The sequence below is a fragment of the Squalius cephalus genome, assembly GCF_949319135.1.
Source record: "Squalius cephalus genome assembly, chromosome: 23".
NCBI lineage: Eukaryota > Metazoa > Chordata > Actinopteri > Cypriniformes > Leuciscidae > Squalius > Squalius cephalus.
In genome coordinates, this window is record NC_137144.1 from 22,571,744 (window position 1) to 22,598,430 (window position 26,687).

General features: G+C 37.0%; 1 protein-coding gene and 1 long non-coding RNA gene across 3 annotated transcripts; one reads left to right on the top strand and one right to left on the bottom strand.

Moving 5' to 3' along the window:
- Positions 1 to 865: 865 nt before the first annotated feature.
- LOC307151663 (mucin-2-like) lies at positions 866 to 25,965 on the bottom strand (the record flags this gene model as incomplete). The annotated part of the gene is made up of 28 exons (XM_079859780.1): positions 866 to 1,576; positions 1,618 to 2,510; positions 2,905 to 3,272; positions 3,597 to 4,042; positions 4,084 to 4,952; positions 10,812 to 10,940; positions 11,114 to 11,270; positions 11,603 to 11,842; positions 11,936 to 12,118; positions 12,368 to 12,472; positions 13,655 to 13,793; positions 13,890 to 14,004; positions 15,225 to 15,296; positions 15,403 to 15,443; positions 15,542 to 15,788; positions 15,947 to 16,021; positions 16,477 to 16,650; positions 16,833 to 16,967; positions 19,294 to 19,390; positions 20,710 to 20,817; positions 20,926 to 21,064; positions 21,155 to 21,272; positions 21,559 to 21,684; positions 24,921 to 25,131; positions 25,351 to 25,430; positions 25,537 to 25,624; positions 25,730 to 25,844; positions 25,952 to 25,965. The coding sequence occupies 28 exons, from the start codon at positions 25,963 to 25,965 to the stop codon at positions 866 to 868; spliced, it is 6,195 nt and encodes a 2,064-aa protein (XP_079715906.1).
- Positions 22,223 to 23,680, top strand: LOC307150872. 2 transcript variants are annotated; one of them, XR_013819784.1, is made up of 6 exons: positions 22,223 to 22,317; positions 22,688 to 22,741; positions 22,922 to 22,985; positions 23,090 to 23,145; positions 23,229 to 23,326; positions 23,545 to 23,680. It is a non-coding gene; the product is annotated as an uncharacterized lncRNA (long non-coding RNA). The 2 variants fall into 2 exon arrangements; XR_013819785.1 differs by lacking the exon at positions 22,223 to 22,317 and adding an exon at positions 22,396 to 22,436.
- Positions 25,966 to 26,687: the final 722 nt, after the last annotated feature.

Genomic DNA, 26,687 nt, shown 5'->3' on the forward strand with positions numbered 1-26,687 from the left:
AGTAGTTGTTGGAGTGGAAGTGGTTGTAGTTGTCTCTGTAGATGTTGTTGTAGAAGGTGTTGTTTCTGTCTCTGTAGATGTTGTTACAGTAGTTGTTGGAGTGGAAGTGGTTGTAGTTGTCTCTGTAGATGTTGTTGTAGAAGGTGTTGTTTCTGTCTCTGTAGATGTTGTTACAGTAGTTGTTGGAGTGGAAGTGGTTGTAGATGTCTCTGTAGATGTTGTTGTAGAAGGTGTTGTTTCTGTCTCTGTAGATGTTGTTACAGTAGTTGTTGGAGTGGAAGTGGTTGTAGGAGTCTCTGTAGATGTTGTTGTAGAAGGTGTTGTTTCTGTCTCTGTAGATGTTGTTACAGTAGTTGTTGGAGTGGAAGTGGTTGTAGTTGTCTCTGTAGATGTTGTTGTAGAAGGTGTTGTTTCTGTCTCTGTAGATGTTGTTACAGTAGTTGTTGGAGTGTAAGTGGTTGTAGTAGTCTCTGTAGATGTTGTTGTTATAGTAGCTGTTGTAGTAGGAGTAGTAGATGAAATGGTTGTAGAACAATTTATTTTTTCTTCAATGCAACAATTTACACGTATTTCATAATTATAACAAAGTGGTATCATGTGATCTGCATTTTCTTCATTTGAACACATCAGGCCATAGGATGCATTGCAATGCACGGTTTGCGTCAAATCTCTCAAGGACTTGTCTGGATAATCTACTGCCCTGCATTCAATGTCTTCTGGTGTCTGACAGGATATTTTATGTGAAGTCCACAAAGCATCAATGGATTCGGTTTCCAATCCTTGTGGTTCTCTGCTGGGTTTGTTGCTGTCAAACCAGTTTGACCAGTTACAACTGACAACAGAAACTGCTGTTACACCTGAGGAATTACAACTGAGCGGTGTTGTTACTGACACTGTAGGTGTTGCTGTTACAGTAGTTGTTGTAGTGGTGAAAGCAGTTGTAGGGGTCTCTGTTGATGTTGTAGGAGTTGTAGAAGGTGATGTTTCCGTCTCTGTAGATGTTGTTACAGTAGTTGTTGGAGTGGAAGTGGTTGTAGGAGTCTCTGTAGATGTTGTTGTAGAAGGTGTTGTTTCTGTCTCTGTAGATGTTGTTACAGTAGTTGTTGGAGTGGAAGTGGTTGTAGTTGTCTCTGTCGATGTTGTTGTAGAAGGTGTTGTTTCTGTCTCTGTAGATGTTGTTACAGTAGTTGTTGGAGTGGAAGTGGTTGTAGGAGTCTCTGTAGATGTTGTTGTAGAAGGTGTTGTTTCTGTCTCTGTAGATGTTGTTACAGTAGTTGTTGGAGTGGAAGTGGTTGTAGGAGTCTCTGTAGATGTTGTTGTAGAAGGTGTTGTTTCTGTCTCTGTAGATGTTGTTACAGTAGTTGTTGGAGTGGAAGTGGTTGTAGGAGTCTCTGTAGATGTTGTTGTAGAAGGTGTTGTTTCTGTCTCTGTAGATGTTGTTACAGTAGTTGTTGGAGTGGAAGTGGTTGTAGTTGTCTCTGTAGATGTTGTTGTAGAAGGTGTTGTTTCTGTCTCTGTAGATGTTGTTACAGTAGTTGTTGGAGTGGAAGTGGTTGTAGGAGTCTCTGTAGATGTTGTTGTAGAAGGTGTTGTTTCTGTCTCTGTAGATGTTGTTACAGTAGTTGTTGGAGTGGAAGTGGTTGTAGGAGTCTCTGTAGATGTTGTTGTAGAAGGTGTTGTTTCTGTCTCTGTAGATGTTGTTACAGTAGTTGTTGGAGTGGAAGTGGTTGTAGGAGTCTCTGTAGATGTTGTTGTAGAAGGTGTTGTTTCTGTCTCTGTAGATGTTGTTACAGTAGTTGTTGGAGTGTAAGTGGTTGTAGTAGTCTCTGTAGATGTTGTTGTTATAGTAGCTGTTGTAGTAGGAGTAGTAGATGAAATGGTTTTAGAACAATTTATTTTTTCTTCAATGCAACAATTTACACGTATTTCATAATTATAACAAAGTGGTATCATGTGATCTGCATTTTCTTCATTTGAACACATCAGGCCATAGGATGCATTGCAATGCACGGTTTGCGTCAAATCTCTCAAGGACTTGTCTGGATAATCTACTGCCCTGCATTCAATGTCTTCTGGTGTCTGACAGGATATTTTATGTGAAGTCCACAAAGCATCAATGGATTCGGTTTCCAATCCTTGTGGTTCTCTGCTGGGTTTGTTGCTGTCAAACCAGTTTGACCAGTTACAACTGACAACAGAAACTGCTGTTACACCTGAGGAATTACAACTGAGCGGTGTTGTTACTGACACTGTAGGTGTTGCTGTTACAGTAGTTGTTGTAGTGGTGAAAGCAGTTGTAGGGGTCTCTGTTGATGTTGTAGGAGTTGTAGAAGGTGATGTTTTCGTCTCTGTAGATGTTGTTACAGTAGTTGTTGGAGTGGAAGTGGTTGTAGGAGTCTCTGTAAATGTTGTTGTAGAAGGTGTTGTTTCTGTCTCTGTAGATGTTGTTACAGTAGTTGTTGGAGTGTAAGTGGTTGTAGTAGTCTCTGTAGATGTTGTTGTTATAGTAGCTGTTGTAGTAGGAGTAGTAGATGAAATGGTTTTAGAACAATTTATTTTTTCTTCAATGCAACAATTTACACGTATTTCATAATTATAACAAAGTGGTATCATGTGATCTGCATTTTCTTCATTTGAACACATCAGGCCATAGGATGCATTGCAATGCACGGTTTGCGTCAAATCTCTCAAGGACTTGTCTGGATAATCTACTGCCCTGCATTCAATGTCTTCTGGTGTCTGACAGGATATTTTATGTGAAGTCCACAAAGCATCAATGGATTCGGTTTCCAATCCTTGTGGTTCTCTGCTGGGTTTGTTGCTGTCAAACCAGTTTGACCAGTTACAACTGACAACAGAAACTGCTGTTACACCTGAGGAATTACAACTGAGCGGTGTTGTTACTGACACTGTAGGTGTTGCTGTTACAGTAGTTGTTGTAGTGGTGAAAGCAGTTGTAGGGGTCTCTGTTGATGTTGTAGGAGTTGTAGAAGGTGATGTTTTCGTCTCTGTAGATGTTGTTACAGTAGTTGTTGGAGTGGAAGTGGTTGTAGGAGTCTCTGTAGATGTTGTTGTAGAAGGTGTTGTTTCTGTCTCTGTAGATGTTGTTACAGTAGTTGTTGGAGTGGAAGTGGTTGTAGTTGTCTCTGTAGATGTTGTTACAGTAGTTGTTGGAGTGTAAGTGGTTGTAGTAGTCTCTGTAGATGTTGTTGTTATAGTAGCTGTTGTAGTAGGAGTAGTAGATGAAATGGTTGTAGAACAATTTATTTTTTCTTCAATGCAACAATTTACACGTATTTCATAATTATAACAAAGTGGTATCATGTGATCTGCATTTTCTTCATTTGAACACATCAGGCCATAGGATGCATTGCAATGCACGGTTTGCGTCAAATCTCTCAAGGACTTGTCTGGATAATCTACTGCCCTGCATTCAATGTCTTCTGGTGTCTGACAGGATATTTTATGTGAAGTCCACAAAGCATCAATGGATTCGGTTTCCAATCCTTGTGGTTCTCTGCTGGGTTTGTTGCTGTCAAACCAGTTTGACCAGTTACAACTGACAACAGAAACTGCTGTTACACCTGAGGAATTACAACTGAGCGGTGTTGTTACTGACACTGTAGGTGTTGCTGTTACAGTAGTTGTTGTAGTGGTGAAAGCAGTTGTAGGGGTCTCTGTTGATGTTGTAGGAGTTGTAGAAGGTGATGTTTCCGTCTCTGTAGATGTTGTTACAGTAGTTGTTGGAGTGGAAGTGGTTGTAGGAGTCTCTGTAGATGTTGTTGTAGAAGGTGTTGTTTCTGTCTCTGTAGATGTTGTTACAGTAGTTGTTGGAGTGGAAGTGGTTGTAGGAGTCTCTGTAGATGTTGTTGTAGAAGGTGTTGTTTCCGTCTCTGTAGATGTTGTTACAGTAGTTGTTGGAGTGGAAGTGGTTGTAGGAGTCTCTGTAGATGTTGTTGTAGAAGGTGTTGTTTCTGTCTCTGTAGATGTTGTTACAGTAGTTGTTGGAGTGGAAGTGGTTGTAGGAGTCTCTGTAGATGTTGTTGTAGAAGGTGTTGTTTCTGTCTCTGTAGATGTTGTTACAGTAGTTGTTGGAGTGGAAGTGGTTGTAGGAGTCTCTGTAGATGTTGTTGTAGAAGGTGTTGTTTCTGTCTCTGTAGATGTTGTTACAGTAGTTGTTGGAGTGGAAGTGGTTGTAGGAGTCTCTGTAGATGTTGTTGTTATAGTAGCTGTTGTAGTAGGAGTAGTAGATGAAATGGTTGTAGAACAATTTATTTTTTCTTCAATGCAACAATTTACACGTATTTCATAATTATAACAAAGTGGTATCATGTGATCTGCATTTTCTTCATTTGAACACATCAGGCCATAGGATGCATTGCAATGCACGGTTTGCGTCAATTCTCTCAAGGACTTGTTTGGATAATCTACTGCCCTGCATTCAATGTCTTCTGGTGTCTTACAGGATATTTTATGTGAAGTCCACAAAGCATCAATGGATTCGGTTTCCAATCCTTGTGGTTCTCTGCTGGGTTTGTTGCTGTCAAACCAGTCTGACCAGTTACAACTGACAACAGAAACTGCTGTTACACCTGAGGAGTTACAACTGAGCGGTGTTGTTACTGACACTGTAGGTGTTGCTGTTACAGTAGTTGTTGTAGTGGTGAAAGCAGTTGTAGGTGTCTCTGTTGATGTTGTAGGAGTTGTAGAAGGTGTTGTTTCTGTCTCTGTAGATGTTGTTACAGTAGTTGTTGGAATGGAAGTGGTTGTAGGAGTCTCTGTAGATGTTGTTGTAGAAGGTGTTGTTTCTGTCTCTGTAGATGTTGTTACAGTAGTTGTTGGAGTGAAAGTGGTTGTAGTAGTCTCTATACACATCTCTGGACAAAATGCAACACACTTCATGGTCGTCTCATTCAGATATGGCTTATCTGAAGGGCACTTAGGAAAACATCCTAGTTGAATAATAAAAGGAAAGCAGGAATAGACAAAAAAGACACTTGGTTATTGACAGGACATATGGGGATTAACAAAATGTTTCTTAGAGAGTTGCAACAACTATCTATAATGTATCTAATCTAATTTTAACAAATAATCTATAAAAATGATAATAAATGTTAATGAAATTAGTAAACATTAATTATTAAAGGCACAGTATGTAAGTTTTGCACCTAAAGGTTACTTATTCAAAACAAAGGCAAAGTTTGAAGACGCATGGATGAACGTAGAATCATGAGAGTTGTCATCTTCATGGAAAAGCATTACAGAAAGCAATAGACAATCCGACGGGACTCTTGAAATCATGTTCATGGATTAGCTAACATATTAAAGTTTTATTAACGTTACTGTGGTATAAAGCAGGGTGAGAGCCATGGGAGCAGAATGAGGACGCTGGAGTGATTGTTAAGAGACACCTTTGTTAAGAGACCTAATTGCGACACTCCGGTCTTGAGGTGCGTGGAGAGCAGCAGAGCTTTTATTGTGGGGTTACGCAGCACTGTTTTACTTGGTTAAAACAATTATAATAAATATATTAGAGTGTGTTGAAAGTTATGTCATAACGTTACTTTGTGCGTTAGCTTCATGACTGGTATGAGCTATAAGCTAGATCAATATTATATTAATAATAGCTGGATGACTTATGTTGCTAAATGGCATGCAATTAATTTTAAAATATATTGAATGATGGAGAAAATGCTGTATTATTTTTACTATAAATAAAGCTTCATCTGATTATGCTATATTAGCCACAAGATAGTGTTGTCTCTGAAGCATGGTACAAACATGCTACTTGCTGTAAATCAAGTAAACGAGATTCAAACAATAAGACTGTGTTGAGCTTTATAACAAGGATTATTTTTCTGTCGATAAATGTATTCAAACAGTTGCTCACCTGTCTAATAAAACACATAATATCAAAGCATCTTTTGTTTTTCCATGGTTTCTATGAATTAAAACCAGAAATTGAGGGTAACGCAGGTATGACGTCATTGACAGGCGACGCAATGACGTGCAAGGTGGCTGTGTCAAGCATTTTGAAACATTTTACCACCTAAATGGTGCTTGTGCTGGAGCTCGGCTGAGGGATCTGTGAAGCTCTCTTAGAACTGGTCCAAGTTTTCACTGACATAACCTCCTCAGAGTCAGAGGCCCTGTTTACACGCATGATGTGTTTTGATAGATTGGATCACAAGTGGACGACGGTTGTAAATGGGGTCTAAAACAATTTGAGCTTGTCCACTTTTGACCACTTCTAGAGGTAGTGGAAAACGCATTCAACTGGATTTGTGGGTAACACTTTAGAATACTGTTCCTTCATTAATGAATAATTACACAGGAACATATGAGTAACGAATTATTAACATTCTAGTAACTACTATTAACTAACAAGAAACTCTGATTAACAAATTAGTAAGTAATAGCGCTCAGATGAATGTAGTAGTTCACTATTAGCTAATCAATAACTACTATTTTTTTCATACCTCCCAGAGAACTACTATCTACAGGTTCATAATTAACATGAATAATGCATAATTTATAATAAAAGGTAATGGTAACCCACTAGTAATGACTCAAGTATTACTACATCATTTTAAAGGAACTACTAATTATTTGGATCAGTATCTAAAGTGAAAAACATGATAACTACCTAATATTGACTGAAGTCATTGTAAGCTTTTGAGATTTTTGTAAGATTTTGAATAGCAATTCCTTCCAATGGATTTGGTAACACTTTAGTCATTACTAGTGTGTTCCCATGATCTTCACTTTAGAATACTGATCCAAATAATTAGTAGTTCCCTTAGAAAGATGTAGTAACACTTGATTCATTACTATCCAAAACCTTACAAAAGCCTTAAAAGCTTGCAGTGACTTCAGTCAATATTAGGTTGTTATCATGTTATTCACTTTAGAATACTGATCCAAATTATTAGTAGTTCCTTTAGAATGATGTAGTAACACTTGATTCATTACTAATGGGCTAGCATTACCTTATATTAAACATTGTGCATTATAAATATTTATTAACCTGTATATAGTAGTTCTTATAGTCTTCAGTGAGGTATGAAAAATAGTAGTTATTGATTAGCTAATAGTGAACTACCACATCCGACTGAGCGCTATTACTTACTAATTTGTTAATCAGAGTTTCTTGTTAGTTAATAGTAGTTACTAGAGTGTTACTAATGCATTACTCATTTGTTCCTGTGTAGTTATTCATTAATGAAGGAACAGTATTCTAAAGTGTTACCGATTTGTGGAATAGACGCTCATGTGGCCAAATGTGTTCGAACAGCCAAAGACCGCCTACTCTTCACCAACTGACCTAATGCAGAAACATTATGGGAAGCGAGCTAGGCAGATGGGATTTAAACTGTCGTTTGGTTTGAAGATGAAAAACATACCAAGCACAATGTTTTCTCACCATTCCAGATTTCTAATACATACTCGCAGTGTTCAGCGTGGCCATGCAGCTGTCGGAGCAGAATCGGAAGCTCCTGCTCTCTATATACTTTTACGTTTTCTCCAGTCGCATTCATATGTAAATTGCGTGAGCTTATTTTGTCCATTAGATTGAAAGATCTGGAAAAAACCCATACATTTACCCGCCCGTAGACCCTCCCCTCGAAGAAATCAGGGCAAAAGGAATCAAAAGTGGATAAAAGGGACAGATTAAAACACCAGGTGTAAATGTGTGTGTCTCCCTCATCTACTTGTGATTCGATCGACCAAAAAGCATCTTAATAGTAGGTGTAAACAGGGCCTGAGTGTGATATCTGGAAGAGCTTGTCCAGTGCTTAATTAGTAAATTCCGATGTGCTGGAACAAGGATGCATGGTGGATCCGGCAATTCATTTGGATGGGAAAAGATAAAGGAACACATGTGCAATCTCTTTTGGGTTTTCCATCCAACTATTTTTGCAAAAAACTATCTTGAGTTTTGTGTTTGTTCAAATGCGTGTTAATGTGATGGAAACAGTTTTTTCGCATATTGATGATGTGATGTGACCATTTGTGCATGTACATTTTTGTGCATCTGGATCTGGATCCGGCGCATGTGCATGTGCATGTGCATGTAAAGTTTTGTGCATTTAAACATTTGTGCATGTAAACATTTGTGCATCTGGATCTGGATCTGGATCCAGCACAAATTATGCCCTGAGTTTGTCCCTTTTTTAAATGGCTAGTTCCATTTAGTTTCAGTGGCGCCTCCATTACATTTTTAATAGGGTGGCGAGAGGGGGACAGTAAACCCATAGGGTGGCACACTAAAATGTGATGCCCCGAAATGAAAACTCAGGATGCACATGGTCAAAAACCATAAATGAAAATATATATTTTTAATAATCAATGAATTAATCAAAATTATTTATATATCAACAGTTGTACATGCATTGAAGTTACACATACAGCAGTTTTTATGTCAACTGTTTAATAATGTGTCTGTGTTTGGTTTCTGTTTTTGTTTTGTTTTTTGATTACCTGTATTAAATCATCACTGATTTCTTTGTGTATTTAAGCCCTTCTGTTTCAGCCATGTTTGGTTAGTCAATGTTTAAATGTATTCATGCTGTTTGGCCGGGGGTGCTTGGAAGTTCTTTTTATCTCTCCATGTTCCTTGGATTGTTGCTATTTCCCCATATGGACTATTGTCTGTTCCCTGGTCTGGATTATCTGTGTTTTTTGTCTTTTGTTATTAAAGTTGTGCATGCACTTGGATTCTCTCTCTGCCTCGTCAATACACCACTGTTACAGAACGATAATCACACTAAATCATATTGTGATTTCAACTTTATTTTGATAAATGTGCAGCCCTTGATTATATTATTTAATCTTACATTTTATGATTTAACCTCCTACAGTTCACTCACAAACCCCAAGGAGTTTGGGAAACCATGGTGTATCATATAGACATGAACAATAAATGTTACTGATGCTATTGGCTGATAGAGGTCAGATAACGCAGCATAGTGCATCATCAAGACCATAAAAGGGCAGCACTGTTATAAAATCAATAACTGTCTGAAGGAAGATGCGAAGGCATCCATGAAGTATGGCAACATGGCGCAGCATCTCGTTCCCTTTCGAGATAACTATATACTGTATCACAGTAGTGATGATATAGGGATGTTTATACCCATTACTAGCCTGACGTCGTCATACTCAGATTCTAGTCAGAATATGAGTCTGATACTGCTCCATTGGGCTGTGATTATGGGGCGTGTGTCAAACGAACCAGGAAAGAAAATGCCTCTGCACTCAATTGGATAGCAATACAACCAATCAGAGCAACGTAGTGACATGACGTAAGTGACGTATGTTGTTCATTCATCTTTCCGATCGACAAATGCCTTGATCGCAGTTCTCTGTTCCTCTTTTAAAATTAATGCGCTGTCGATATCTTCTATAACAGATGTAACTACACATCTCAATTCTCCAGTGGCAGTCATCTTTGTTGTAAACGAATTCAACCCAAGCGCTCTTTGGTGACGTGGATGATTACGTTACTGTTGATCATCTGTCCATCATCGTTTAAAGCCCGCCCTGCCAATTTGATTGGTCCGAACAGCTCTGGTTTGAGCATAGTTGCTCCACAACGGATCAAGTCCAGACAGAACTTCCCAACCTCAAATGTTGTGGGCAGGACTAAGTTCGGCTGGAATCCAGGCTAACCCATTACACCATACATAGTAAATGTCTACACCAAGTGCCAAGAGATTAGCGCCTGGAGATGTAGGATAGCACCCAGCTCAAATCCCTTGCTAGAGCCCTAGGAGTAGAGCTAACTAGGAAGGCCACAGCTTCAGCTGCATCCGCCAACAACTTCCACTCTGGAAGAGAGCAGACTACTACTGCACTACATCAGCCGTCCCCAGGCCTTGCAAATTGTAAAGCTCTTTAAAAGCGACCCAACCGAGTGGAGCATGAACTTCACCGTCCAGTTTCAAAGAACTTGGAGAGGCTACAGAAGAGAGCGAGGGACGCGCTTTTTAGTGCTTAATCCATCTGCTCTATCAACTACCTGCTCTAACCCTCAGTCCTCCTTGGAGGAGAATAGCAAAAGTACTTCAGAAGATCCAGCCAGGAAAAACTTACAGCCTATTAGCTTGAAAGGTGACATACGTACGAGTGGGTAGCAGCAACTAACACCAGTAGCAACTTTCCCTGTCAGTTGCTGTTTCCCTGGGCGTCACCTTAATAAAAAGGAACCGAAAGACTTCTACCACCGTTCCTCCAGGGCAGCACATTGCCTGCTTTAAGCAGGTCCCCTATGTCATCCAGTCCAAAGAGACATGGAGTCAGTTGTGATAATAACATGCTCTTGGCCAGAGCTAGAGAAAGCCAGAGAAAGAGATATACCTGTTTCAAATTACTCCGAAGCTCCATCTGCAATCCCTAAAACCCAATTTTTTGTCTCAGCAGCTGCAAGACCCAAACCAAAAAGTTCTTTGCAAAAAGTTCTTTGCATTCAGAACAGGTTCAACCCAATACTGAGGTTTCATCGTATGACCAATTTTACATGCATTTTGTGTATTGTCGAGATACAAAATATTGAATTTTAATATATTTTCCCCATAGTGTTTTGTATTTTATTTTGATCTATTTAAAACTGAGGTATTGTGTTTTTTTTTTTTATATACATTCTCATGTATTTGTGCTCATCACTTGTTGCAGCCTTAGTTTCTTACTAATTGTGCAAGTAAATAAAATCCTCTGCTGTTGTACATTTATAAAATATGTTCTTAGATTTATCAAATCTAGTTTGTTTTGTAGTTCAACTGGTAGAGCAAAAGTAAATATAAAAATATAACCTTCAGGAGTAGGAATTTGATCAGAGCAATTTCCTGATGGGTTTCCGCAGGTTTTTATGCAAGGTGGTCCACAGGATTCATAGTGCCACTCACATTCATCATCAGAGTTGTAATAGTCACAGAATAAAGCTGCAAAAGCAAACATTTCAGTGAGCACTATGACAATGTTTTTAAAGATCATAGAAGATTATGCAGATCTGTAATATACCAACAGAAACTAAGTTCTATGACACTGTGCAATTAAAGTTTATAGATAAAAGTAACCAAAAGGGTAATTTATTTTTAGAAAATTTGCGACTTACGGCAAAAGTTTGGACTCCGCCATGTCACACAAATCTTTTTTTTACGGCATTCAGCAGCATAAGCTGCCACTGCAGTACAGAGACAATCACAGTCACCTCCAGTGTCACATGCACAGGTGTCCCTTTCACAGGCTTCATAGTATGGGCCAGAGGCCACCTAGGAACAGAAAGACAAAATATTTTACAGCTTCCATCATGCTCTTCATGACAGAAGAATAGAGAAAGATTTTGCTTCCTCTTCCTCAAGGGGTTATTCAATTAAATTCAATTAAAATTAAATTAATATTTAAAATTAATATACACTATTAAGAAAACTATTTTAACTAGCACCACAAAATGGAATTGTAAAAAAAAAAGATTGATTTTAAAAAAGTTTCCCAAACACTCCTGCTGTCTGTCATTGGTCAAATCATTTATTTCAACATTGAAAAAATAATAAACCTTTAACAAATCACCTTTGTCCTAAAAATTGTTTATACTGATACTTACAGATGCATGACATTTTGCAAAGGTATTGCTTTTAATGATGTTGCAGTGTTTTTCAGCCCAGGCTTTCCGATGTGGATTTTTTTCACAAAGGTTCACTGCGTTTGTCACATCTGGTAAGTTGGGATTCACCTTCCAGCTATTCCCAAATGCCTCTGGATCCGTCACCTCTTCTCCATTGTGCTTACCAAAGTCATTGTTCGCATTACCATCAAAGTTTCCACACAGTCCACACACCTTGCCCTGTCATAGAGATCATGTGGGTTTTTAGGTGAAAAGTTGTAAGTGGTTGTGTGTGTTTGTGTCTGAATGGCTGTACCTTTAAGGAATGCATACCTTAAATTTAGGATGGAGTTGAAGCATTACACTTGTTTTATTGTCCCAGATTAAGTTCAAAAGACCTTCGACCTCTGTGACAATATATGTCCCCACATAATGGATCTTGGATACCCCACATGGATATTGGAAATCAGTGCCATTTTCAAAAACTCCATCCTCTGATAAACGTATCTCGTTTCCCTGCAGGATTTAAATAGTGAGTAGCAAAACATTCTCCATGAAACTGATATAGGTAATTGGATATCTTTCTATTATGATATTATCACAAAGGACAAAAATATATTTACAGATTTTGCATTTATAATTTTTACAAATATCTATCCTCATTATATAAATTATACACGTTTGTGATTTTGTTGTTTATTGCACATTTTTACACATTTTCTAATACTACATTCATGCTCAGTTTGAGCTATGAAATAAACTCACCCCAAATGAGAGACTGATTGACTTGCAGATGGTGTTATCGGTCCCACAGAGTTTGTTCTCTGTGACAAGGCGGAATGAGAGAGTCTGGTTCATATTGCAATCATCCTAGAGGGGTTACACACAGTAACTGGTCAGGCAGTGAAGAAGTAGACATGAAAGGGTGAATTCACTAAACAGTTGTGTAACACTTTATTTTAATGCTCTCTTTTGAACATTCTTTTGACTATAAGTAACTTTGCAACTAGGCCTACATGTCAACTAACTCTCAGAGTATTACACCGAGTATTTATCTGTCCACCCCAGACGTGACGAGGCTACAAGATGTGACAAAATCAATCAAAAACCACAGCCAATCAGAACAGTGTGTGGGCGGGGTCTCGCGACAAGTGCACGGCACCAGAGGTTAATCTTGATGGCACTCGCAAGGAACTGGATAGGAACAATCAATTATAAGTGTTTAATCATTTATAAGTGATATATAATTGTTACGGATAATGCATCATTAATCAGCAGGTTTTCTTTTACAGGTAAAACGGGCCAAAAAAGAGATTTAACTCACACTGAAAAATAAAAAATTATTAAATGCTCATAAGAAGGCTGCAATACTAATACAATACTAGAAATTGCAAAATGAAGGCATGACCACTGGACAGCAAAACGTTTGTTGGTTCAGCAGGGTCATACAAGAAAAGGACAAGAAGAAAAGACACATGCTAACTGCAAAAAAAAAAAAAAAGAAAAAAAAGAAAGGAATTAAGTGTGAAACCATCAGGAACCCTTTAGTCTCCAGTGCCACCATTTTCCAGAATGGCAACCAACCCTGGAGTCTCCAGAAGTACCAATAAGCGTTTTGCTGTCCATTGGTCTCTCCTAATTTAACAATTTATAGTATTGCATCCTTCTCATGTGCATTTAATTGCTTCTTTACTTTTCAGTACGTGTTAAATCTCTTTTTTGGGCAATTTTACCTGTAAAAAAAAAAAAAATCAGCTTAATAATTATATACACACCTGAATACAAGGCGTTTTTCACTTCCAGCTTTCCTTAATTATATATCACTTATAAATGTGATCGGGAGCACATTTTTTTCTAATAGGCTAATTCAACAGCCTGGTGTCAATTATTCCTTACATATATTCATATTTTATTTTGTTATGTAATGAAATAAAGGCTGTACTCTAAAATAAGTACAGATACTTGAAAATTTACTTAATTAGACTACAGTAACAAAGTAAAAATACTTAGTTACTATCAACCACTGAGTGACACAGACAAGGAAAATCATACATGGGCTAAGATGTGTTCACGGTCTCCATGGAAGTAATATCTCCTGCCATCAAAAGTCTTGAAATGACCTTCACCGTAGACGGTACAGGTGCCGTAGCATTCCTTTTCTGTACAAATCCACATTCCGTCTATGCATGTGCTAAAATATGAATTTTTATTAAACAATTATCATCATTGTTAACAACACACTATAACAACATGGATTATCTATATGATGATTGGGTGTCTGGCTCACCAGGTGTTACAGTCCTGCTGAACTTGCTCTCCAGGTGTATAGACGAGTCCATCGTGGGTACATGTACATTTTTCCCTCTCCACACACCCACCTTTGCCATCAGCCAGAAGGCCGTCTGGACACATACACCCTGATACACACCCTGTGCTCACCTATAGCCAATCCAAAACAAATAATTATGTCCCAAGCAATATATATATATGTGTGTATGTATACAACAATTCACCATGACGTCACAACAGTAATAGACGTTCTTCCGGGTGGCAAAAGCCGAAGCGTTCCTATGGCAACGCTAGTAAATTGCTTGGAAGGGAGACCCACCGTCGGCAGTAAAAATGTAATAAAAATAAAAAATAGAATTAAATATAATGCGTTTTTTATCATGATAACAACTGTATTTAATGATATAAGTAAAACATATAATAAATATGTAATATAGTAGGCCTACACATAATTAGCAAAATACTCTCTATAGCTCTATTTTCTAGCCAAAATATCGTGCTATATATCATGGTCATTAAATGGCTTTCCTGAGGTAAATGTTAGGTGACATAATTGTTCTCCAGCTGGTATATTGACCTTTTTGCGTGGTTGAAAAACACTGATTGGTCGATATTATGTATGAGGAACATTTCGGTAAGTTGCGTGAGAAAATGGATGTGTGGCGTGAGAGCGTGTGAAAAGTGACAATTGCGTGAGTCTCACGGTCAATGCGTGTGAGAGTGGGCAGCCCTCTTTTAATTCAGACAATGACTGGCAATGATTCTGATCTTCAAAAGAGACAGTTTTCAAGTATTAGTTCTCGAATTTCCCCAGCTGAAGATAAATGCTCTGTTATGATTTTGTAGATGCACCTTTTTGAGAATACATGAAGCAGAGTTAAAGAGCAAGCAGGGTTGGCAGCAGAAAGGTAAACGTTGGATGAATCATATAATTTAGGGGATCATTAAGATTTCCTAATTTTAGCACTACTTTTGACGACACAACACAGCGTCCACTCGCTATAACCTACTCACCCACAGGAAATCGATAAAACCCTACACCTTTTGCTGTATATCTGGCAGCGCAACCCCAAACACAACACGTTTTCATCATCGTTTCAACTTTGATCAACAACGTTTTTAACTAGGTAACTGTTACAGTAGCCGGCTGGATCTCTTCAGTTAGTCAGCTGAAGCCGCTCGAGTTCTGCCACCCGGAAGTATCTTGGTGCCTATTGTTTACAAACATTCTGAAATGCCGTATATATTATTCTTTTCATCCTGTTATTCATGTATCCTCATCCATCCATCCATCCATTCTAACTCACACAATTGTTTGGGTCTTGTTTCTCACATGTCCTCTGACACTCTGTCCCTCTTGTTCCTGGATTTGAGCAGTTGAAGAAGACCATTGGATCTCGACAGTCTAAATCAGAATAGCACATGAATGAGGAGCAGAAAACTTGCACACATCATGCCAATGTTGCTGTAATCTGAGTAATTATATTGCTGAAGAGGTATTTTCTGCTCACCTTCTTGACTGGAGCAGTTCAATTTGCCATGGTTACATTTGCTGTAACATGACAAAAAAGGAAACATCAAGAGTAACTACAGGGTTTTTATCAATAATGAATGAGTCAATAATAAGGTATGTTTAACTACTATTTTTACCATTTAACACCATTATTGTAGAATATTCCTGATGCGTCTATGACTATGTCACCATTGTAACAAGGACACTGGTCAGCAGGTACACAGCTGCCTTTGTCATTGAGGTATGTTCCCTCAGGACACACACAGCCGTCTACAGGTGTGAAGGACCCTTGGCAGGTGTTATCATGTACACTGAGAGATCGGCAGGTGCTTCCACAGCTGGTCACTCCATAAGAGTACTTCATGTTGCCTGGACACTTAGTCACTGTACAGATAGATTACACACTTTTGTTATGATTCATTGTTTCATTTCATGCAAAATCAACACAATGTGATTCAGATGCACGTTAATAATATAATACTCGCATTCACATTTACATTTCATGCCAAACATATAAACAAACAAATAAATGAAGTTCTCACCACAGGGTTCTGAATCCATCCAGCCCTGGAGAATGACTCCTTTGGCAGCACATGCGTGGGCATAAGTGGACATGGCTGCACACATACACTTCCTAATATCTGAACATTTACATGTGTCATAGACGCACCACTGCAAAGGATGAAAACCAAATTACATTAATAATGGGGGCTCTTTAAATTTATGTACCATATCATTTAAATGAAAAGAGTCTGTTTAGTGCAAAACACTCACTCTGTAGTAAATCTCAGGACATATTTCCGAATGACATGGGGAAAAGACTCCGGTTTGGTTTGTGAGACGGGAACACCAGTCTTTAGCTATTGTCTCTGAATGAAATGGATAAAAACATTCAGCACAGCTTAATTTTAACCCTATCCTATCCTTGTCCTCTAGTATCCCAAATAACATGGATCAAAAATAGCAGGAAGGGGAAAACAAAGCCTCTATTTATATTATGAACTATTTTTTAATATTCTCTCAAAATCCTTTTATCAGTACATGTTGTATTAATGTTTATAAAACTGAGTACCTGTCTGAGAAATCACGCTACAGGGATTTTCTGGGAAAAATGTGTTTTTGACATCTGTACAACTGTACAAGTTTTTCGTCCATAAGTTGACAAATGTTGTTGGTGTGCCCTCTGTAATGCCTGATTCCGTTTTAAAGTCGTCTTCTTGGATGTCGTTATAGTTTCCACATAGACCTGAAGAGCAAGGTGTAGAATTAAAAGAAGTTAGAGACAGTCATAACATACTCTTTTATTAATTTTGTCTATATGATTCATACTTTGTATAACAAGTCTTTGTTTTGTCTTTGAGTTATTACTCACATTAGAGGGGTCATTACAATCAAAATTACAAAATGATTTGTGTCTTATTTACTTACCACTCATTTTCCCTTTCTTTTCAGTGCTGGCTACAATATACAACTGCATGACTGGAGCCAACTGGATCTCTAGACGAAGACTCTTCATATCAGCAATAATGAAGGAGGAAGAGGGCTGGAAGATGCTCACAGAACCTGCATGGGACAATAAAATGAGTGGGTGAGAAATAAAACAAGGCATCAGTATCAGGGCATTGACCAGGAACTTGGCCATTTTAAAGGCTGTCTCAACCGCAAAATCCTTCCTGTGTACTGAAACGTTGGCTCCCTAAAAAAATCCCACAATGCACCGCAAAAACCAGGGAACATCGATGCACACTATGTTCCCTTAACGTATATTCTGTTACATTTTCTGAAGCGCGAAACATAAATTGCACGAGCCAAATGCACAATACACATCATGACACGCGATAGAAGTTTTGAAAAAAACAAACCACTATTAAGGCCCTGTTTACACCTGGTATTAAGATGCTTTTTGGTCGATCGGATCACAAATGGACAACACTAAACACAGGTATAAATGGGGTCTAAAACATTTTGAGCTTGTCCACTTCCAACCACTTCCAGAGCCAGTACGGGAATTTGTGTACACATTATTCACAAGCTTGGAAAGGAGCTGATTGAGAGGAACCCCTCAATGAAGCCTGAAAAGGAAATGTAAATTAAGTAAAACTTTATATTTTAAAGATTCACATACATACAGCGGGTGAAATAAGTAATGAACACGCCACCATTTTTCTCAGTAAATATATTTCCAAAGGTGCTATTGACATGAAATTTTCACCAGCTGTTGATAACAACCCAAGGAATCCATACATATAAAGAAACCTAAACAAAAAAGCTCAGAAATTAAGTTATGTGTAATATTGTGAAATGACACAGGGAAAAAGTATTGAACACATGAAGAAAGGGAGGTGCAAAAAGGCATGGCAAACCAAGACAACAGCTTAAAACTATTAGTAATTAAAAAGCAATCCAGCCCTTTGTCCGTGCAAATTAATAACAGCTGGTTCAGTCCCAACGGATGGCCTACAAAAAGGTCTCATTGCCAAGGTGTCACACAAGACACATCTCATGATGGGTAAAAGCGAAGAGCTGTCTCAAGACCTTCGCAACCTAATTGTTGCAAAACATAATGATGGCATTGGTTATAGGCGCCATTCTAAGCTTCTGAATGTCCCAGTGAGCGCTGTTGGGGCCATAATACGGAAGTGGAAAGACAATCATTTCACCATAAATTTGCCTCGACCAGGTGCTCCTCGCAAGATTTCTGACAGAGGAGTGAAAAGAATAATCAGAAGAGTTGTCCAAGAGCCAACACCAAGGTGTAATGGCGTTTTTAGGGTAATGTACAATGCCATTTCTCCTCCAAACATGGTGTGTATTATGTCATCCAAACAGTTCAATTTTGCTCTCATGTGACCACACTAAATTCTCCCAGTATTTCCCAGGCTTTTCCAAATGTTGTGCAGCAAACTTTAAACGAGCTTCAACATGCTTTTTTTCTTCAGTAATGGAGTCTTGCGTGGTGAGCGTGCATACAGGCCATGGAGGTGGAGTGCATTACTTACTGTTTTCTTTGAGACAACAGTACCTGCTATCTGCAGGTCTTTTTGAAGCTCTCCACAAGTGGTCCTTGGCTCTTGGACAACTCTTCTGATTATTCTTTTCACTCCTCTATCAGAAATCTTGCGAGGAGCACCTGGTCGAGGCAAATTTATGGTGAAATGATTGTCTTTCCACTTCCGTATTATGGCCCCAACAGCGCTCACTGGGACATTCAGAAGCTTAGAATGGCGCCTATAACCAATGCCATCATTATGTGTTGGAACAATTAGGTTGCGAAGGTCTTGAGACAGCTCTTCGCTTTTACCCATCATGAGATGTGTCTTGTGTGACACCTTGGCAATGAGACCTTTTTGTAGGCCATCCGTTGGGACTGAACCAGCTGTTATTAATTTGCACGGACAAGGGGCTGGATTGCTTTTTAATTACTAATAGTTTAAAGCTGTTTCTTGGCTTTCCATGCCTTTTTGCACCTCCCTTTCTTCATGTGTTCAATACTTTTTCCCTGTGTCATTTCACATTATTACACATAACTTAATTTCTGAAGTTTTCTGAACTTATTTGTTTTGGTTTCTTTGTATGTACGGATTCCTTGGGTTGTTATCAACATCTGGTGAAAATTTCATGTCAATAGCACCTTTGGAAATATATTTACTGAGAAAAATGGTGACGTGTTCAATACTTATTTCACCCGCTGTACATGGAGACACCAAAATAAAATAAATAGTAAAATAAAATCAATAAGAAAATAAATGAAGATAAAAAAGAAATAAAAAATAATAAATTACTAAACTACATAAGGAGGGATGATAATTTTGAGTATTAATAAATTCTGTAAGACAGTTATACAGTGAAGTGATATATATGATCCAGCTTACAGGACAGTCATTCTTACAGTTCTGTTGGTTGTACAGAGATCTGATGTGTGAGACATACCATTTGTTGTACACTAACATAAGATGAGCATTCTGTGTTTGCTGGGGATAACCCACCTTTAAGGACAGGAAGCAGATATGGACGTTCATTCAGTGTAACGGATCCACTGGAGGAAAAACTAAACTGTTTTGAAAGTAAAACAGCAACAAAAATATTTTATTTCTATTGTTTTACTGTGAATATAATGAATAAAATAAATAAAAAATCCAGATCACTAATATAAAATGTACAAAAAATAAGCACACAAGATTGCATGTTAGTATGAAGTTAAATAGAAATAGTTCACAAAAAAATATAATTCTGTTATCATATCATCCTTGTGTCGTCCTTGTGCCAAACCAATATGATTGACTGAGTGATTTCCTCGGGGCACAAAAGGGAACTTTTTCAAGAATTGTCCAAGATTTTCAAGCTTTAAAATGGGATGCAAAATAACCATAAAAGTATCTTTTTTCTTTTCTTTTTTTTTTTTTTTCAAAGAATAAATCATGTAGACATCAATACTAGCAAAAATACAGCATGTGGGTAATCTAAATTACTTTTATGATACTTCCATGGTGCTTCTGCATGCTTTTTGAAGTTTGAAAGCTCCAGCTCCATTCTTTGTCACTGTATTAAAAAAGCAACCTATACATTCTTCAGAAACGTGTAATGGTTTGAAACAATGTGAGAGTGAGTAAATGAAGACAGGATTTTTCTTTTTGAGTGAAAAATTCCTTTAAATTGTTTAGTTGCCACCTTAAATTTTTAAGTAAAAAGTTAAAGTACAATTAACTTGGATGTCATTTCAACTTATATTACATTAAACTGACTTAAAAAAATGAATAAATGACTCTAGTATAACATAAAAAAGTTGAAAATTACTTATTTTGATGAGTTAAAGCAAAGAAAAAGCATATGTTGTCATATTGATATAATTTCTTTCAGCATGAGGTTCTGAGTCAAAAGTTCAATTATACAAATGCTTGTGTCCTCTAGCAGTGATTGCTTGTTTTCTCTAGCAAATAGTTAGTTCAAAACCCTCTTAAATTAGCATCATTTCTGTTAAATCAGAAAAACAATGAATATTTTTGTAACTGCAGTTGTGTAAACAAGGTGGTTTTAACTGAAAAGTTAAAATACATTTTTTCTGATGTCAGAGTTGTGCTGTCATTTAGAGTTTATAGAAATGGAATGTATTCATTAACAAGGGCTTTTTTTTACTTTTTTCATGAATTGTCTTGTTTTTCGTGATTGTTTTACATTTAAATTTAGCTGAAAACCAGTATAGCATAATATGACATGTCTGACTATCATTTTGAGATTAAAAGATTATTTAATTATTTATGAGGTCATATAGGAATTAATAAATATATGAATATTAAACAGAGCTTACAGTAGTCCCCGAGATGAGAAGGGTCACTGAATTTAGGCATGTGTCTGTTTGGCCCGCAACACACACTGCCAGATTTCCCATGACAGCAATATCACTGTCATTAGAGTGCTGAAACCAAACAAACAGAACAATAAAATTCATAATTTAAATAATTGATCTTTTCAGCAAGTCTCTTTTAGTCCAGGTTTTGCATTTGCTTTATTGAGAGTCGCAGACCTTAGTGAGGATGTAGTCACAGTTGCCATTAAAAGTAAATTTTTTTCCATCATAAGTGGTGATGTGAGACCCTCCCACAACAGAGCAGATTCCGGGACATTCCAGATCCATGCAGTTCCAATATCCAGCAGCACACACACTGAGACAGTATGGAAGCAGTGTTAGCATATGTGTATTCTGTCCAATGTTAGGTCTGACTGGTTCATGTGGTCTATTACAAACGACTCACCATGTTTTACAAGCTTGTGTGTATGACTTTCCTGATGAGTATATGTTGCCATTGTGCTCACATGGACACTCGTTTACATGAACACATCCATTATTACCAATGTCATCCTCAACGGTGCCTTCACAAAGAGTAGGCAAAATTTATTGAGAACATAATAAACCAAACAGTTCTGATACTTAAGCTGCTTGCATCAAATGTAATACTTTAAGCATGATAAGGTTATTCTTGCAAGGAGAAGCTTCATTTGAAAATAGACCCATCAAGTGGTAATGCTTAGGTGCAAAAAAACACCTCCTAGCATTTTATAAATAATTTCTCATAAGAAAATGATCATTTTTAATATAAAAAATGCAGCCTTGGCGAGTATAAGACTATAAACCTTGTCTCCTATTATAAATTGTTACCTTCAGGGCAGAAACAGCCGTCCACACAGTGTTCTTTACACATTAGACCTGCGTTTGGATCTTTGCAGGTGTTCTTGCACGGACTTCCACACTCCATGTATTGCATGTTTAGAGGACATGACTTTGCTGCTCCACAGAATAAGACAGTTGATATATCAAATACACCATACAGTATCAGGACTGTATGCTGGACACATAAATTTAGTCAAATGTACACTGTTAGACTTTTCTGTAATTTCTACAGTTATTTACTTTAAATCCCCCAGTATTATACTGCTATTTCTCTTTACAGTAAATAACTGTGATTCCCATTGCATCATGGGAATTTTCTGTGACGTCTAACACCACATACAGAGACTTACTGTATTTTTTCAATTTGCTGTATACTACTGTATTTGACGTAACTGCCTCTCTGGCTGGCACCATTCCACCGTGCTTTTTATTTCCCAATTTTTGCCTTACACCGCGTGTCTACAACGCTTTAATAGCCAGAGGCTGTCTATATTGGACACATTGAAGCGACCGGACCTTTAAATGCAAACCTGTTTGTCCCTTGTCAGAAATAGCGCGAGCGCTTGGACTCGTATCGGACTACGTCAGAAATATAACGGCCGCGGCGCATCTGTCTGGGATTTGTCGTGTCGCGTCAGAGCATACAGTGTAGGTAATGGGGTCTGTGTTTTGTTGGATCGCGACGTTCGTGTCTGGCCCGGGGAAGAGACGGAATTCACTTCACCGAGAGAGAGATCAGCAAGCAAGGTAAAAAAAAAAAAAAAAAAAACCTTCTGTGTGTGTTGACAGGATTGTGCCCAGTTTAACATGTTAACGTTAGCCTAACGTTACTCGTCGTCAACATGGCGGTAACGAACTTTACCATGGTAAACTGAGCTAACGTTTCATTTTACACACTTTGTTAGATTGAATTGTCGAGTTAAAATATGCCAACGAGCAACGCGTTTACATAAACAATAAATGTGAATAAACTAATGTGAAATGCTGTTTATAGCCTAATGTTGGCCTACTGATGAGAACCTTTATAGTTTTAGCATTATTTTTCAAACTATACCATATTATAGTTTTTTTTTAATGGAATTTCATATTTAGCCTACTTCCATTTTTGTGTTTAAAGGCAACTGCAACAAAGCGCCAATTCGCGCCAGTGACTTCTAGCAAGATTCCAGAGGTAAGCCAGCCCATTTGTGATATATTTTGAGATAAGTTTGCTGAAATGATTAGCATACGCTATGTGAAAATTGCTTTGAGCCACTGGTGCAGACTAGGTATCTTACAATATCTTATAAAATCTCTATAAACTTTATATCAAATAAGTGACCTTTGCATTATGTCTAACTTTATTACACAGCAAATGAACCAATCAGAAGATGGACCATTGTCTTTGTTCAGTCTCACCAGATAAATGTATCCAGGTAAACACTGCAGTAAAACTCTCACTAATTCATTCATACCAAATCTAGCATTCTAAACAACTTAAGTTTATATTTTTGCATTATTTTGATATTTTATTAGCCAGAAGACTCTACCATTGCAGTCCCACCTGACTAGGAAGGTCCTAATATCAGCGCACAGGTGGGTTAACTACTGTAGGAAGGAGAACGATCATCACACAGTGATTTCTTGCATGTATCTTACTGTGTATTTGTCTCAAACAGGTACTCCTTCACTGCAGACAAGCTAAAATGGGCTAAAATCATCGATTTCAGTCGTTTTTTCTATGGATCTCAGCATTTTTGGACAGAATTTAGGATTTGTAAGTATTAAAATTTAATCTGGCATAATTTAATTTAGTTCTTTTGTATGCTATTTATTGACAAAAGCTGTTTACAAATATATATTCTTAAGTTTTTGTGAAAATAATAATAAAAATTAACAAAAAAGGAGGTTAAAAATAATGTGACACTAATATTCTCTCTCTCTCTCTCTCTCTCTCTCTCTCTCTCTCTCTCTCTCTCTCTCTCTCTCATATAGTTTTGGAACCGGGATCTCCTCTGAAGGACTGAGTACATTTGTGTTTGTGGGCACGCATGCAGACCAGGGAACATTCTGATGTTGTCAATCAAGTTCTGAACAGGAACCAATCTTTGGAGAAGTTAATTTATTCACAAAGGTGGACAAAAACTTTGTTTTGGCTTTTTAAAGATTATTTTGATGATGATTTTTACTCCTATGCTGTAGAAAAGATGGAGTAGACAGTCAGACATTGATAATAATAATAAATGTTTCTTGAGCATCAAAGAGACTTCTTTCAAAAACATTAAGACACTTAAATACTTCTTTTGGCCACCAGTGTACATGAATCCAACACATTTTTGGAAATAAGTGAAATTATTTTTAAGGTGGGGTTATGTGTCTTGTATTGTGAAAAGAACTGTGTTTTGTCCTGTTTTGGACATTTCCTTTTTGAATGCTTAAAAATTTATTTATATTCTGCAGTTTTATGAATGTAATGGTTGATATTTCATTATAATACTTGTATAAGCTAAACAACCAATGACTCTACATTCATTTAGTCAAATGCTAATGTTTTGTTTATGGTTTTATGTATGTTTTCAAAAATGTTTGCAGTGAAGGACACCACATAATGTGTTAATTTAACACGTTTACACATCTTTGTGCTAACCTCTCTGACATATTTACTTTGTTAAAATCATTAACACAATGAATGAGTTAAAATTAACACAAAAAAAATGTTGTCTCTAAACTCACCCATTAATGTGTAAAAATTTCACACATCATTTCCAGCATTGGCATGTTTATTTTGTGATATATACGAAATGTTTTAAATAAAAAAATGGTATTTTGTGATAACTTTGTCTAATTGGTTTGTATGAAAGTAGTACTTATGTAGGATAAAAATAAAATTAATCATATATCAAAATTATCAAATCTAATTTATATTTAGTACAAATAAAAATAATTACAGTAGTGTACTGATTAGCTTCGTTTTTACAGTAATGCACTGTACTGATTAGCTTAGTTTTTACAGTAATGCACTGTACTGATTAGCTTAGTTTTTACAGTAATGCACTGTATTTACACAAAACTGAAATACGGTTTGGTACTGTAACTCTTAATTACAGTAACTTACTGGCAACAGTGTTGCCAGTAAGTTACTGTAAAAAACCCTTGAAAAGTCTAACAGTGTATTCAAACTAGTAGTGTATGTATACTGGGTTTTATATCACAGCATATAACTATTATTTATTTATTTTTAATCATACCCATAAATTCTGAAAATTCTAATATCCAGTTAAATCCCGAGCTGTAAATGGAGTGTTGGTAATGGCATTTTATTCCCACTGATTTTTTAAATTTTCTATTCATCTTCCAGAAATGCTACTCACGGCAGAGCTGCTCTGTCCTCCATGTTCCTGGTTTTCCTCCAGCATGTGTGCACTGTCGTGAAATCTCCGTGAGTGTGTTGCAGAGACAGTCGTGATTGCCGTAACATCGACACAGGTCGTTCACACAGGCTTCTTCAAATGAACCCATGTCCATCACATTGTAACAGTCGCTAAACCCTGGACTGCTGAGATACTCAAGGCAAACGCTTGTCTGGGAGATTTAAAAAAAAAAAATCATAGAAATCCACTGGTGATGTTTAGCATTTTTAAAGGTTCTTCAACTAAGCAAAATAGAACCAACAAATTTGAACAAATACTGAAATATTATAAAATTTAAAATAAGCAACAGAATATGAAAAAGAAATGTTTCTATTTTATTTCAAGAAATGTAAGAACAGCCCAAAAATCTGTTACTAATTTGTCATAATACCTGATTTTCGCACTGATCATTAGGAAGAATGACGTCGCCACAGGATTCAAGTGAAGGCACCTTCAATTTGGCCATATAATCTATACATGTTTCAAATTGTATCAAAAAAAAGATTTCATCAAAATGTGATATCAATAAAATATGAATTACTGAACTGCAGGTGATTTTATCATAATGAGGTTTTACCATTGTCAGCTGAATCATCAGCCTGGTTGCCATTGAAGTTTCCACAGAGTCCACAGGTCTGACCTTTGTACTTCTCAGAAAGTTCGATCTGGAATATTATATAAAAATATAAGATTTTTAGAGGACTGAGATCTGGCCTTTGGGTTACAAATATTATACAGTAATTGCATATTTGAACAGAGAAATAGCATACCAATAAAGATTGGTCCTTCTCCCAAAAGACAGTCACTCCATGTTTGTTATAGATCTTAACAACTGATGTGCTCAGCTCAACAGTAATTCCATTCTTATAGGTTGAATTATACAACCTGATAGAGCAAGTTGCAAAAAAGAAAACATCCAATAAAAGAAAGATGTGTTTAGGGAAAATCATGGACATTTGGATGCAGTCTTAAGTTAATAAAAATAAACTCACACTTGATCGTCCATGATGATGTCGTTGTTGGTGAGTTTAATGACTGCCTCCAGTAGATCTATTGTGATTTTGCTAAAAACGATTGAGCCATTCACAGTCTCTCTTTGCATTTGGATGTTAAAATCAGGTGGTGTGCTGTGACACATCACCGCCAGAACGTAGTTGCACGTGTCTGGCACTTGAAAGAAATGACCATCAAATGTCTTGAAGTGAAAATTTCCCCATGTACTGCAGATCATGGATTGATGATAAGGTTTTGGATTTGGTTCTGCTAAACCCAACAGAGAGAATATATATCAATAATATATCTGTACTAGCACTGAAAAGGCAGTTTCATTTATTCAAAAAACACTATGAAAGACTTCATACCTCTAGTTACCATCAGAGTTTTTATGTTAGGAGGGAACACTAAAAAATAAGACAAGAGGAAGAGTTTGTTTTTAAGATTTCTGTTGTTATTACTATCAATATTTAAGTAGTGAGGGTATTTATTGTACAAGACAATGTGTAGGTTCATTCAGACATTTATTTGAAAAAATATTCAGAGATTTATCAAGATATATTATTATTATTAATTATTATAATTCTATTTTTTATTATTATTTAATAATTGTATCATTTGAATTCTTTGTAAATCAATTCAATTAATACTGGAGCTAAATGTTTTCATGATATGTAAAATAACAGGGCTGTAAATCTATTTAAAACATTTAACTTGATAATTTAATAATTTTCC